Consider the following 13622-nt stretch of genomic DNA (forward strand, 5'->3'; position numbering starts at 1 on the left):
CTTTCTGTTGAAGTTTTCTACCAGTTCCTACACTTTTGTGGCTACTTTTGTAGTCTCTCAGATATCCTTTTTCATCTTCCCCTGTGACTCTTTTTCCACATTTAGAATTTTCTTTCCACACCTATGTATTGAAGATCCTCCCTCTTTCTGTCTACTTCTCTGATTTTTTTGAGAAGTCTTTCCTTGGAATCTTAACGACAGATTCTTAATGACAGTTTGATCCTCATCTGGCTGCCACTTAAACAAGCTCAAATGTTTCTGTCCTGCATCTTTAGTTTGTCTTTTTTAAGCATAGTTTCTAATTCATTAGTTGTTTTTTTAATTAGTTTACTTAACAAATGTTTTGATTTCACATATTATGTCAGGGGCTCTGCTGGGGTCTAGGATAAGCAGTGTGGTACTTTTTAGATTATAAAGTGATTTTCAGATGTAATCTTCATAGTAATCCTGTGAGTATAGGAGTTTTAAGTATCTCCATTTTGTAGATGAGGAAAATTGAGCTCATAGATATTAAGTAACTTATCTGACATCATACAGTGAGCTAGCACAGCCAGTGTCATTTATAGTGTCAAATCCTATAGTTTCCCCACTACTGACTCTTAAAGGTGACCAATGGGTAAAAAATTATCTGTCTAATCCCATTTGATATTCCATATTTTAATTTATATTATTTGTCTAATCCCATTTGATATTCCATATTTTAATTTATGTTACTCAATAGACCTTAGATGGCATAATGGGGATGGAGAGCCAACAAGCTTGATTTTCCATTCTCATGAGTTTACTAAATTTCCAAGGCTTCTCTTTATATTACTTTTGTGTTTTTATTTTTGTTAGGCGTTTGAGAACAACCTTTTTCGTGCTCCAATTTATCTTCATAAGATGCCAGAAACTGACTTCCTTATCATTCGCACAAGACAAGGTTACTATATTCGGGAATTAGTGGATATTTTTGTGGTTGGCCAGCAGTGCCCTTTGTTTGAAGTTCCTGGGCCCAACTCGAAAAGGGCCAATACTCATATTCGAGACTTTCTCCAGGTAAGAACGAGAGGATAGGGAGGGGGTCTGGATGTACATAAAAGGATATTTGGATTTGGGGGCATATCAGGGAAGATAAAACATATTATGGGCTTAGCAGGGGAAGGAGCCATGGTGAGGAATTTTATCCTTATTTTGCCAAATAAAAAAAAATTTGGTATGTTGAGCAGGTTTTTATTTACCGCCTATTCTGGAAGAGTAAAGATCGCCCACGACGGATCCGAATGGAAGATATAAAAAAAGCCTTTCCTTCTCATTCAGAAAGCAGCATCCGGAAGAGGCTAAAGCTCTGCGCTGACTTCAAACGCACAGGTCATCAGTTGTGACTGATTATATGTTCTCTCTGCCTCTTTCCAAGAAAGGATTAAGGCTTCCAGTTAAAGGATAAGCATACAACCAATAAAATAGAAAAAAAATTGAAGTCATCAAAAGGAGGTAGCAAATCTTCTAATTATGGAGGCTCTGATTGCTAATTTAATTTTGCCAGTCAGGAAATTCAGTGTGATTGTTGATGTCTTAGATGTAGGAAACCTAGCAGCAGGGCTTTTCTTGGCCAGACATTCAGACTGGCTAAGCCTGATGCCTTCTGGGACATTGCCTGGTTCAGTCTTGGTTTGCTGTTCCTGTTAATGGCAATGAAAGGGCCTTTGGAATTCTGAATGGTCTCATTTTCTTTTATCTGTTCTAGGCATGGATTCAAACTGGTGGGTGCTGAAGTCTGATTTTCGTTTACCAACTGAAGAGGAGATCAGGGCTATGGTGTCTCCAGAGCAGTGCTGTGCTTATTACAGCATGATAGCTGCAGAGCAGCGACTGAAGGTGAACACTTTCCTTTTAGGCACTACCTATGCCTGTGGGTGTTTTTCAGAGAAATGAGGGTGAAGAACTTTTCTCACTAGCTTAGGAATGATGCATACTAGATTATTACTAATTATTTTAAAAGTCAAACTGTATAAGGTACTCCATGTATACCAGTTCTGGGGTAAACTACATTGTAGAGAAATACCAGTGGGAAGGCTTAGTGAAGGACTTAGGGAATATTGTTTTGCCTTGAAAATGGCTGCTCATTCATTTGGGTGATGGCTTTAATCTCTATTCTTTGTAAAACAGGTGTATAAGCAAGGAAAGTGCTTCTTAGTTGTTTTCCACAGCCTTCCAGGTGGGCAGAGATGCTGATGGTGCTGGACATGTGGTTTGGAGAAGCATAATATCCTTATTAGGCCAAAATAGGAAAGATCTAGCTGGGGTGGGACAGCACAGTTGTGTCCCACTGAGTTAATGAGCATCTCTATTCAGCTTCCTCATGGGCCTTAACTATCCACATATGTTAGCTTAAGGGTGTAGAGTGGTGATAGGTATGCCTAAGACTTTACAGACTCCATTCTCTATGCAAAACTGTGCATTGGTGTTCTGTACTTGGTATTTGGTGAAACTTGTGCTTTGCATTTTCCAATTTATCGATTGACTTACACACGGATTTGTCCTCTTCCAGGATGCTGGCTATGGTGAGAAGTCCTTTTTTGCTCCAGAAGAGGAAAATGAGGAAGATTTCCAGATGAAGATTGATGATGAGGTGAGATTTTAATCTTTATTAGTATATCCCATTTATCCTTAAAAACAGGCTTATTGAGATGATTGACATACAGTAAATGGCACATGTTTAAAGTGTACTATTTGGTGTGTTTTGATGCATGTTTATACCTGTGAAATTGTCATGACAAGATAATGAGTATACCTGTAACCTCCACAAGTTTGTGCCTCTTTAAAATCCCTTTCTCCCCTCTCCTCCTTTCTCTCTAACTCTCCCTGTCCCCTGACACCCACTGATCTGCTTTCTGTCACAGATTAGTTTGTATTTTTTAGCATTTTAGATAAATGGAATCATACAGTTATATTATGTACTCTTTTTTTAAATTGTGGTAAAATACACGTAACGTAAAATTTATCATCTTAAACCTTTGTGTGTGTAGTCAATAGTGTTAAAGTACATTCACACTGTTCAGCCAATTTCCAGAACTCTTTTCATCTTGCAAAACTGAAACTTGATTACTCATTAAATAGTAATTCCTCCTTTTTCCCTCCCCCAACCCCCTGCAACCACCATTCTACTTTCTGTCCCTATGAATTTTACTACTCTAGGTACTTCGCCTAAGTGGAATCATACAGTATTTGTTTTTATGTCACTGATTTATTTCATTTGGCATAATATTCTTAATACTCATTCATGTTGTAGCATATGTCAGAATTTCTTTCCTCTTTTACACTGAGTAATATTCTGTGGTATATATGTACACACACACAAACCATGGAATATTGTTTTGGTTATCCATTTGTCCATTGATGGACATTTGTATTATTTCTACATCTTGGCTGTTGTGAATAGTGCTGCTGTGAACAAGGGCATGCAAATATCTCTTCAAGACCCTGCTTTCAATTCTTTTGCATATCTACCCAGAAATGGAATTACTGGATCATATGGTGGTTCTATTTTCAGTGTTTCGAGGAGCCTCCATAATGTTTTCCAAAGCATCTGCATTGTTTTACATGTTATCAGTGATGTATAAGGGTTCCAGTTTCCTCACACTTTAACCAGCATTTGTTATTTATTGGGTTTTTTTTTTTGAAAAGTAGTCATCTTAATGGGTGTGAAGTGGTATCTCGGTGGTGTTTCAATTTGCATTTCCCGGATAGAATCTTTTCATGTGCTTGTTGGCTGTTTGTATGTCTTATTTTGAGAAACGTGTATTCAAGTCCTTGGCTAATTTTTGAATTGGGTTGTTTGTTTTTTTGTAATTGAGTTAGTTGTAGGAGTTACATATTCTAGATGTTAACATCTTTTCAGGTGTATGTTATACAAATATTTTCTCTCATTGTGTAGGTTGCCTTTCACTTTTTTGTGTCCTTTGATGCAGAGAAATTTTACATTTTGATGTAGGCTAGTCCTCTTTACCTAATTTTACTTTTGTCCCTATGCTCTTGGTTCCACATCTCAGAAATCACTGCCAAATCCAGTGTCAGGAAGCTTTTTCTCTGTTTTTTTTCTTCTAAGAGTTTTACATTTTTAGTTCTTACGTTTCAGTCTTTGACTCATTTTGAATTAATTTTTGTATATGGTGTAAAGTAAAGGTCCATCTTTATTATTTTGTATGTGAGTATTCTGTTTTCCCAGTACCATTTGTTAAAAGTATACATTCTTTCTTGTCTGTGTTCTTCACTCTAATTGTGCTGAGATTCATCCAGGTGGTTGTGTGTATTAATAGTTTGTTACTCTTATTGCTGTATAATATTCCATAGTATGGATGTACCACCGTTTGTTTAATCACCTGTCAAAGGACATTTTGGTTGTTCCCAGATTTTGGCTATTGTGAATAAAACTGCTATGAGTATCCATGTATAAATCTTTATAAGGACATATGTTTCTTTTTTTTTTTTCCTTGGGTAAATATTTAGAAGTGGAATTGCTGGATTGTATGGTAGCTCTGTTTTACCTGGGAGGAACTGCCAGACTTTTCCACAGTGGCTATACCATTTACATTCCTACTAGCAGTGTATGAGCATTCCAGTTTTTCCACATCCTTGTCGACACTTGTTATTTTCCATTTATTATATTATTGCCCAACTATAGTGGGTGTGTTATTGCAGTTTTAATTTGCATTCCCCAAATAGCTAAAGATGTTGAGCATCTTTCTATGTGCTTATCATCCAGTAATCTTCTTTGGTTGAGGATCTATTTATCTCTTGCCCATTCTTATTTTTTTTTAATTTTTTTAAATTTTTTAAAATGGTAACCCATTTTTAAATGGGTAACCCATTCTTATTTTTAATTAGTTACTTGTTTTCTTCTTGAATTTTGAGAGTTCTTTATGTATTCTGGGTCCTAGTCCTTTATCAGGTATATGATTTACAAAGATTTTCTCCCAATCTAAGGCTTGTCTTTTAATTATCTTAGCAGTGTCTTATGAAGAGCAGAAGTCTAACTTGTAAATCTTCTCCTTTGTTGCTTACGAATTTTGTGTCAGGTCAAAAATTTTATCTAATTCAAAGTTGCAAAGATTTATTCTTATTTTCTTCTAAAGGTTTTATTGTTTTAGATTTTAGGTTTAGATCCATTTTGAGTTAATTTTTGTTTAGGATGCAGGGTGTTTAGATTAAGGTTCATCTTTTTGCATATGAATGTCCAGTTATTCTAGTACCGTTTGTCAAAAAATTAATTGGTCTTTTAAAACAAAAGTTTGATCATATCACTCTTGCTCTAGGACTTCCTTTGGGTCCTCATTTGTTTTAGGAAGTAATCCGTAACATGATTCACAAGGCTCTGTGTGATTTTGGTCTTGTAATATAGCTCTCATCTCCTCTCATCTGTCACTGACCATCTTATACTCTTAAGCTCCAAACATACTAAAGTTCATTCAGTTCTCTAAATTTATTTCTGCTGCTTTCTAGGATTTTGCAAATGTTATTCCCTCTGCCTAGAATATTTCCTCTCCCCTCCTCTATCATCTGACCTTCATCTGCAAGTTATATTCTTTTGGAAGCTTTCCCTGACTCTTGCCTTCACTCCCACCCTTCATTCAGATTGGATTACCATCCTTTCCTTCTTTGTATACATATGGCACTTTTTACTTTCCTCTCATGGCACTGATCATGCAGTATTGAATTTGGTTGGTTTATTTGTCTCTCCCTCACTGACATTAGGCCCTTGAGAAAGTAGTGCTTAACGTGTAGATATTCAATAAATATTTGCTAAATGAGTGAATGCTTGTCAGTGAGGTCAGGCAGAGTGAGTAAAGAACATTGTTGTATGTATTGTACTTTTGAGGTTGGAGTGAACAATGAGTGGATGTCAGAATTTCCAAAATGAAAGATTCTTTTGACGGCCTTCAAGATTGAATCTCGAATAGAGAATTGGCCACTTTATAGCTAAGCTAGTTACATATACCTTTTCTAGTCTGTTTAGACAAGCACATTCCCCTTGTCTTAATTGCCTGCTTATTTTATGTGGTCAATAAATACCATTTAGGGTTCTAGGAGAGGACAGGTCTTTTTGACCAAACCTGTGGCAGAGGTGGAATACGCTTTGGTTTATTGCTACTGAGACTGGGGCCAGTACTTTGTAGAGCATGTTTATCGTCTAATTGGGAGAGTATGTATATGGGTTATTCTAAAGAAGGTGTTTGAGCGATTAGACAATCAAATGTGGTCATCAGTCTAACTTAACTCTTTGAAAATCATGAGGGTGGGGACAACACTGTCTTTGAGAACTCTCAGTCAAACCCAAGTGATATGGAGCTGAAGAAGGGGGTACCACTTTTCCACATATTCCTGCTTATACTGACTGAGACTTTGGCCTCTTACTTATTATCATGATTTAAGTACCATAGAAAAGAACAGACTGTGTCCTGGGCAGCTTTATGTAGCTATTGATCTCTGTGAACAGTTTAAGAAAGCATCAGATTGTACATTATTGTTATTATCCCCACCGTCTAAGTGTGGCTAGATATAGAGCAAATGTTTTTCACCACCCCCTGAATCTTTTTTATACTTCAGGTTCGCACTGCTCCTTGGAACACCACACGGGCTTTCATTGCTGCCATGAAGGGCAAGTGTCTCCTGGAGGTGACTGGGGTGGCAGATCCCACAGGATGTGGTGAAGGATTCTCCTATGTGAAGATTCCAAACAAACCAACACAGCAGAAGGTGAGACTGTCTGAATATCTGGAAGGTGAAAAATCAGGGGAGGAAGAAATAGAGGTTAAGGAATGGAGATGAATGGATGGGGATCTGGGAAGCCATGGAAATGTTAACAGTATATCTTAGATGCCTACTATAAAGAGTTCAGCTTGCTAGGATTCTTTCTTGTTTTGTTTCTGAGGTAGGATGATAAGGAGCCTCAGCCAGTGAAGAAGACAGTGACAGGAACAGACGCAGACCTCCGTCGCCTTTCACTGAAAAATGCCAAGCAACTTCTACGTAAATTTGGTGTGCCTGAGGAAGAGGTGGGCATGGAAGAGAAAAACTTAGAGGCTCCCTGGGGCTCTTTGTAGAGAGGGGAAAGCTGGGAGGCAGATATTAAGAACTATCTGGAGAATTTTGTCGTTTATGTTGTGGTAGACTGAATCTTAGAGACTTCTTCAAGAGTTCGCTTTCTCAAAGCTTTCTGTCTAACCTGCTTTGGGTGATTTTTTTTTTTTTTTTTGATCTAGAGGCTTTCTAACCATGTGCACTGGTTTTTTCCTTTGAAATCTCCAAATGATTTGTGTGTGTGTCTCTCGTAGATTAAGAAGTTGTCCCGCTGGGAAGTGATCGATGTAGTACGCACAATGTCAACAGAACAAGCCCGCTCTGGAGAGGGACCCATGAGTAAATTTGCCCGTGGATCAAGGTTTTCTGTGGCTGAGCATCAAGAGCGTTACAAAGAGGAATGTCAGCGCATCTTTGACCTGCAGAACAAGTGTGTTGTTTTAGTACTGCAGAAGATCTAAGCTGGAAAGGGGAGGGGGTCTCAGACATTATTTTATAGGGGAGAGAAGGTCACCTAAAAATGTGACTAGGTGGTCAGGTATCTGAGATTTCAGGTGGTATCTATTCATGATAGTGCTCTGGTACCCACTCCCTTCAAAACAATAGGCAAAGTTTTTGTTTTTTTTTGTTTGTTGTGCTTTTTAAAATTTTGTATTGGGATATAGCTAATTAACAATGTTGTGATAGTTTCAGGTGAACAGCAAAAGGACTCAGCCATACATATACATGTATCCATTCTTCCCCAAACTCTACTCCCATCCAGGCCTGCCAGAGGTTTTCAGTGGCAAGAAGTGCTAGGTTCCATGGCAAATCTTGTGGCCTACTTGAGCCTGGCAGCCATTACAGTGGTGATAGGGGATCGTGGGGGTTTTTTGGAGGCTTAGTGTTTAGAGGATGATAATGCCCTATTGAAAATGACTACTATGCTGATTTGTTGTTTCTCAGGCTTTTTCCAAGAATTCTGAAAGAGTTGCTATACTATTTCATATTTTGAACTTGCCTCGTTGACTTAATTTCTAGGAAAACTTGTAGAGCTTTTCTGTTCAGGGTTCCATGTCTTAGTGGATTTTTGAATATTTCTCTTTTAAGGTTGATTTCTCAATTTCCTACTCTTGCCTAAACTAAAATTGTTTCTTCAGCTTTTTTTAAAACTTAGGTTTCCCCTCCTTTTTAATTTATATTTTGCCTTTTTAGGGTTTTATCATCAACTGAAATCTTATCAACTGACACAGACAGCAGCTCAGCTGAAGACAGTGACTTTGAGGAAATGGGAAAAAACATAGAGAACATGTTGCAGAATAAGAAAACCAGCTCTCAGCTGTCACGTGAACGGGAGGAGCAGGAACGGAAGGAACTACAGAGGATGATACTGGGTGAGGGTAGTGACTTTACAGATAGACAGACAAAAAAAGAAAGATCGAAAAATTGTAAATAACTGCTCACTAATAACTAAGGTAAAGATGGAGGCAGGAGAAGTGTGAGATGAGTATAGAAAAGCCCATAGATGAATTAGAGAGCTTCTGCAAACTGGACTCTAGGTATGTCTGTGGGGCACAAATTGAAGAGATGCTGCCAGTCTGCTACTGCCTTTGTTTGTATCAGGCCTGGCCAAACCAGGACTGTCAGTGCTCTACATCACTTGAGCTTTCTGGGCATTCATCCTAGAGGGTAAGAGTTTTTAATACAAAATCCGTGGATGAATTTGGGGGAAGTCTGTAGAGGTGTACTTTTTCTGAGGAGAAAGAGCCATGGCTTTTGGAAGATTCTCAGAGGAGTCTTGGATTCTAAAAAGAGTTTAAACTCACCAACCCTAAATTGCATAAATTGAGGGTGGGGATGATGAAGACCTGAACTGGTTTGAGATGTGGTCATTGGGAATGAAAAAAGGAGAGGTCAAAGTGATGTTAAGGTTTCACTCTGGCTTGCTGTAAAGATGGTGGTACCATTGATTAGGGTAGTACATTTCAGGAAAAAAAAAGCAGGTTTAAGAAGGAAAGGTATAATATGTGGATTTCAAGGTCCTTATGACACTCCCCAGTATAGATGTCAAACAGGCAATTGAGAACTTGGATGTAGATACTGAGAGAGGATAAAGGCTGAAGATGAACACTTTAAATGACTACACTCACAGTAGTCTTTCCTTTGTTTTCCCTTTGTAAAAGCTTTGTGTGATTCGGTTGTTCTGAGTACTTTGTAAAGATGTGATAAAGCCTTTCCTCGAATGTGGTCTTGGACCAGCAATGTCTACATCATGTAGAAGCTTGTTAGAAATGCAGTCTCAGGTTTCACTCCAAACCTACTGAATTAGAATCTGTATTTTAACACGATCCTCAGATGATTCCTGTTCATTCATATTAAAGTTTGAGAAGCATACTCTAGGCCTTAACACTGGAGTTTTTCTGTGATGTCATTTCTGCCTGCCGCGCCCTAGCCCCCACCCCCGCCATCCCCAGTGCTTGGGTGCTTTTCTATGGTGTGATCATCAAGTACTTCCTGCTTGGACTTTCCTTTTGTGCATTGGTTCAAAGAAATCAGAATACAGCTACTGCTCTGCTGTCCTCCATATGACAAACGTGTTTCTTTGAGATCCTCTCGGAACTTTCTGTACTTATAAAAATGGGAACATTGACAGTGATAAAATGAAGTCAGGAAAGGACAACTAGTGTATCCTTGGGGCTGGTGGTGACTTTGATGCTTTCTATAGAACAATAGTTCTGTGGCATGTTGAGTTTTGGTGTCTCTACTCAACCCCAAGAAAATAGCCATTTAGGTGGTAGGGGGACTGTGTCTTTTTCTCCTTGCAGCAGCAGGCTCAGCAGCATCAGGAAACAATCACAGAGACGATGACACCGCTTCTGTGACAAGCCTTAATTCTTCTGCCACTGGCCGTTGTCTCAAGATTTATCGCACATTTCGAGATGAGGAGGGGAAAGAATATGTTCGCTGTGAGACGGTCCGAAAGCCAGCTGTCATTGATGCCTATGTGCGCATACGGACCACAAAAGACGAGGAATTTATGTGAGTTTGACTCCCCACTTGCCAGTGTGATAAAGAGAATGATAATGATGGGGAAGGGGGTGAGGACGGATACTTGAATTTTAGTAACAAGATTCTGCACAGTTGTCCCTGGAAATCTGTGTTAATTGAGAACCATCTTGCCTTTAGAACTTTGGGTTTGAACAGAGCCAGATCACAGGGAGAATCCCCAGTTTGCTGTAAAATAAAGGCATGTTTTAAGTTCTCTTTGGGTCCTTTGTGTTTTTGTTGGTTGGTTGGCAAAAATCTTAGGGACTCCTCAGGGCTCCTCATTCTGAGAGGTACCCCTCTGCACATGGAAGACTGATGAGCAGGGTAAGTAGGAGTACCATGTAGCCCCTTTTGTTTCAATATTACTTTAGTTCTGAGATGTTTGTTATCAGGACAGTCTTCTTAAGTTTGCTTATGGATCCGTGAATTTTTTTCCCCTTTATATAGTCGAAAATTTGCCCTTTTTGATGAACAACATCGAGAAGAGATGCGAAAAGAACGGCGGAGGATTCAAGAGCAACTGAGGCGACTTAAGCGAAACCAAGAAAAGGAGAAGCTAAAGGGTCCTCCTGAGAAGAAGCCCAAAAAAATGAAGGAGCGTCCTGACCTAAAAGTAGGTATAGTGTAATATGATCATAACTAACAAAGCAGAGAAAGAAAGCATACCTTTTCCCTTAGCTTTTAGCATCCTCCCTTACTGGGAATGAAGGCAGTACTATGGAAAGCTAGTTTGAACTGATGTGGCCGGGGTGTTACAAACGCTAGTACAACTGGAACTGACAATACCAGGTTTAATCTGGTGTCATTGGGTATCATTTTATGCTTCATCCATTGAAAATATTTTCTGTGAGTGGAGACAGGTGTGGTGGATGTTTTTGACATGTATATTTATGTACGTATGTAGACACATCTTGTTTTTAAATTGCATGTATTAAAAGCATTGACTGAGAAAACATACAATACAGGTTGCTTTGCATAGTGTAGGTATCACTGTACAGTATAATGTGCAGCACAAAATGAGGCAACTGTGGTACAGTAGAAAGAGCCGTGGACTTGGAAACAGAAGATCTGGGTTCAGGTTCTTGTTCTGCCATTTAGTAACTGTGACCATAACCTCTCCAACCTGTTTTTTCTTCTTTAAGATGATACCTATATCACAGTGGTATTGTATTAAGGAATGTAATACATGGGAAGCACTTTATACCTGGTAAAATTCTCAACAAATGTGAGCTGTTAACATGTACTGAGCTCATTAAGTATTCTAATGTTTCTTGTATGTGATATTATATGATACAGTATTGATCCCATTTCACAGATGACAGTGAGGGCAATTGCACAACTAAGATGGAGACTTATTTTGTTGTTGTTTTGGCTTTTTTGTGTGTGGAGTGGTTTTTTGTTGTTGTTGTTTTTGTTTTTTTTACTGCACTGCACTCACTGCCTGTGTGATCTTAGTTCCCTGACCAGGGATTGAACCCAGGTCCTCTGCAGTGAGAACACAGAGTCCTAACCACTGACTGCTAGGGAATTTCAAGAGACTTAGTATTATTAAGCCTTTTCCTTGAGACAGGGAATATACTCATTCTGGCTACCTGTGCTGCTGAATGCAACCTTGGGCTTCCAGTAGTTTTTCTTCTGCATTTTTAATGTTTTCATAGTTTTAAGTTGGGTTAGAAATCCTCTGCCTTTTCTTCCTCACTTAATTTTTAAAGTAATGTTCAGTCTCTGGATTTCATTTTGTTTTTAATGTGTCATTTCCATACATGTACTTTTGTTCAGTGGCTTCTGGTTGAAAGGTGTGTAACGAGTCTATGAGAATAAAAGTTCTGGGCCTGCCTTTGTTTCTCTTCTGCCTTCTGTGTATTTGTTACAGCTAACATGAAGAAGCCTGCTTATCTCTGACATGTTGATACTTTTCCTTTTACAGCTGAAATGTGGGGCTTGTGGTGCCATTGGGCACATGAGAACAAACAAATTCTGCCCTCTTTATTATCAAACAAATGCTCCCCCTTCCAACCCTGTTGCCATGACAGAGGAGCAGGAGGAGGAGTTGGAAAAGACAGTCATTCATAATGATAATGAGGAACTTATCAAGGTTGAAGGGACCAAGATTGTCCTAGGGAAACAGCTAATTGAGAGGTAAGAGCGGTGGGAGAGATCTGTTGGAGGTTGGCGATACTGGTGGGGGCCAGGGGTGGATGTGATGTGTTCTCTGAAGTGGAACTGAAGACATAGGAACTTTAATGGACTTTCCTCGGTAATTATTGCCAGTAATGGAAATTACAGTCTTGTAAAGCACTCATTAGGCTCCACCACCTACTTGCCCTTGGGCATGCTACTCAACTTTTCTGAGTCTTAGTTTCCTTATTTACAAAATAAAATCACCCTTTCAAGGGAAACTGTTGATGTATGGCAAAACCAATACAATATTGTAAAGTACTTAACCTCCAATTAAAATAAATAAATTTATATTAAAAAAATAAATTAAAAGTAAATAAATAAATTTATATATTTTTAAAAAAGATAAAATGAAGGAGACTATATAAAGCAAGTAGTACAGTACCTGGTATATACTAGATGTTCTTCCTGTTCTAATTCCAGGCGCTTGTAATATTTGTAAGGTCCTGGATCTCAGATGTTCTGATAATGGACCAGCCAAAAAGATTGAGGAGACAGACTATGCTTATACTTACCTAGCCGTTGTCCTCAGAGAATTTGATAATCAAGTAGAAAAGTTTTTATTTTTTTTAATTCATTTTTTACAATGTTGTATTGGTTTCTGCTGTACAATGAGAAAAGTTTTTAAATTAAAAAAAAATCCAACTTTTTAGTTTGAAAATTGCAAACCTACAGAAAAGCTGAAGGAATAATATGTTTTTTCTCTAAATTCACCAAACGTTAACATTTTTCACATTTGTTTCATCTTTATATGTCTAAAACATTTTCTTTTTTGCTGAAACATTTGAAAGTTATCGTGACATTTCTCTCAAATTCTTTAGCACACATATCCAAAGAATAAGGACATAACAAACATGATACTTGGAGAAGGAAATGACAACCCATTCCAATATTCTTGCCTGGAAAATCCCATAGATAGTAGAGCCTGGCAGGCTGTAGTCCATGGGGTCACGAAGAGTCGGACATGACTGAAGTGACCTAGCATGTACAAACATGATACTATTACTACACCTAAGAAATTTAACATTAATTTAGTAGTATCTAATATTCAGTCCTTATTCAAATTTCCCTAGTTGTCTCAATATTCTTTATTGCCTACACCCTACTTCCATTCAGGATCCAATTCCAGTTCAAACATTAAGTATTTAGAATCTCTCTTAATGTAGAACTGTTTTCCCCACCTTGTTTTTCATGACATTGAATTTTTTGAAGAGTCCAGGTCAATGGTCTCATAAAATATTCCACATTCTACATATGTCTGTTTTTGTATTGATTATATTTATCTTTGGCAAGATTGCAGCAGAAGTAATATTATGCATTTACTGCACCACATGAGAAAGCATATAATGTCAGGTTTC

General features: G+C 38.2%; 1 protein-coding gene across 11 annotated transcripts in view; it reads left to right on the forward strand.

The window, feature by feature from the left end:
* The window catches only part of TAF1 (TATA-box binding protein associated factor 1), a 70023-nt gene that overhangs the window by 15400 nt on the left and 41001 nt on the right, over positions 1-13622 (forward strand). For 7 of the 11 annotated variants that reach the window (XM_070291790.1, XM_070291794.1, XM_070291792.1 and 4 more), the window contains exons 15-25: positions 838-1038; positions 1209-1350; positions 1727-1857; positions 2531-2611; positions 6586-6735; positions 6915-7034; positions 7314-7489; positions 8254-8432; positions 9864-10077; positions 10534-10699; positions 12014-12225. In XM_070291790.1, coding sequence (XP_070147891.1) covers positions 838-1038; positions 1209-1350; positions 1727-1857; positions 2531-2611; positions 6586-6735; positions 6915-7034; positions 7314-7489; positions 8254-8432; positions 9864-10077; positions 10534-10699; positions 12014-12225 — 1772 coding nt within the window. The remainder of the gene's footprint in view (positions 1-837; positions 1039-1208; positions 1351-1726; positions 1858-2530; positions 2612-6585; positions 6736-6914; positions 7035-7313; positions 7490-8253; positions 8433-9863; positions 10078-10533; positions 10700-12013; positions 12226-13622) is intronic. The other 4 variants (XM_070291791.1, XM_070291795.1, XM_070291799.1 and 1 more) reach the window with 1 other exon arrangement.

The sequence above is a fragment of the Ovis canadensis genome, chromosome X (assembly GCF_042477335.2).
Source record: "Ovis canadensis isolate MfBH-ARS-UI-01 breed Bighorn chromosome X, ARS-UI_OviCan_v2, whole genome shotgun sequence".
Lineage (NCBI taxonomy): Eukaryota > Metazoa > Chordata > Mammalia > Artiodactyla > Bovidae > Ovis > Ovis canadensis.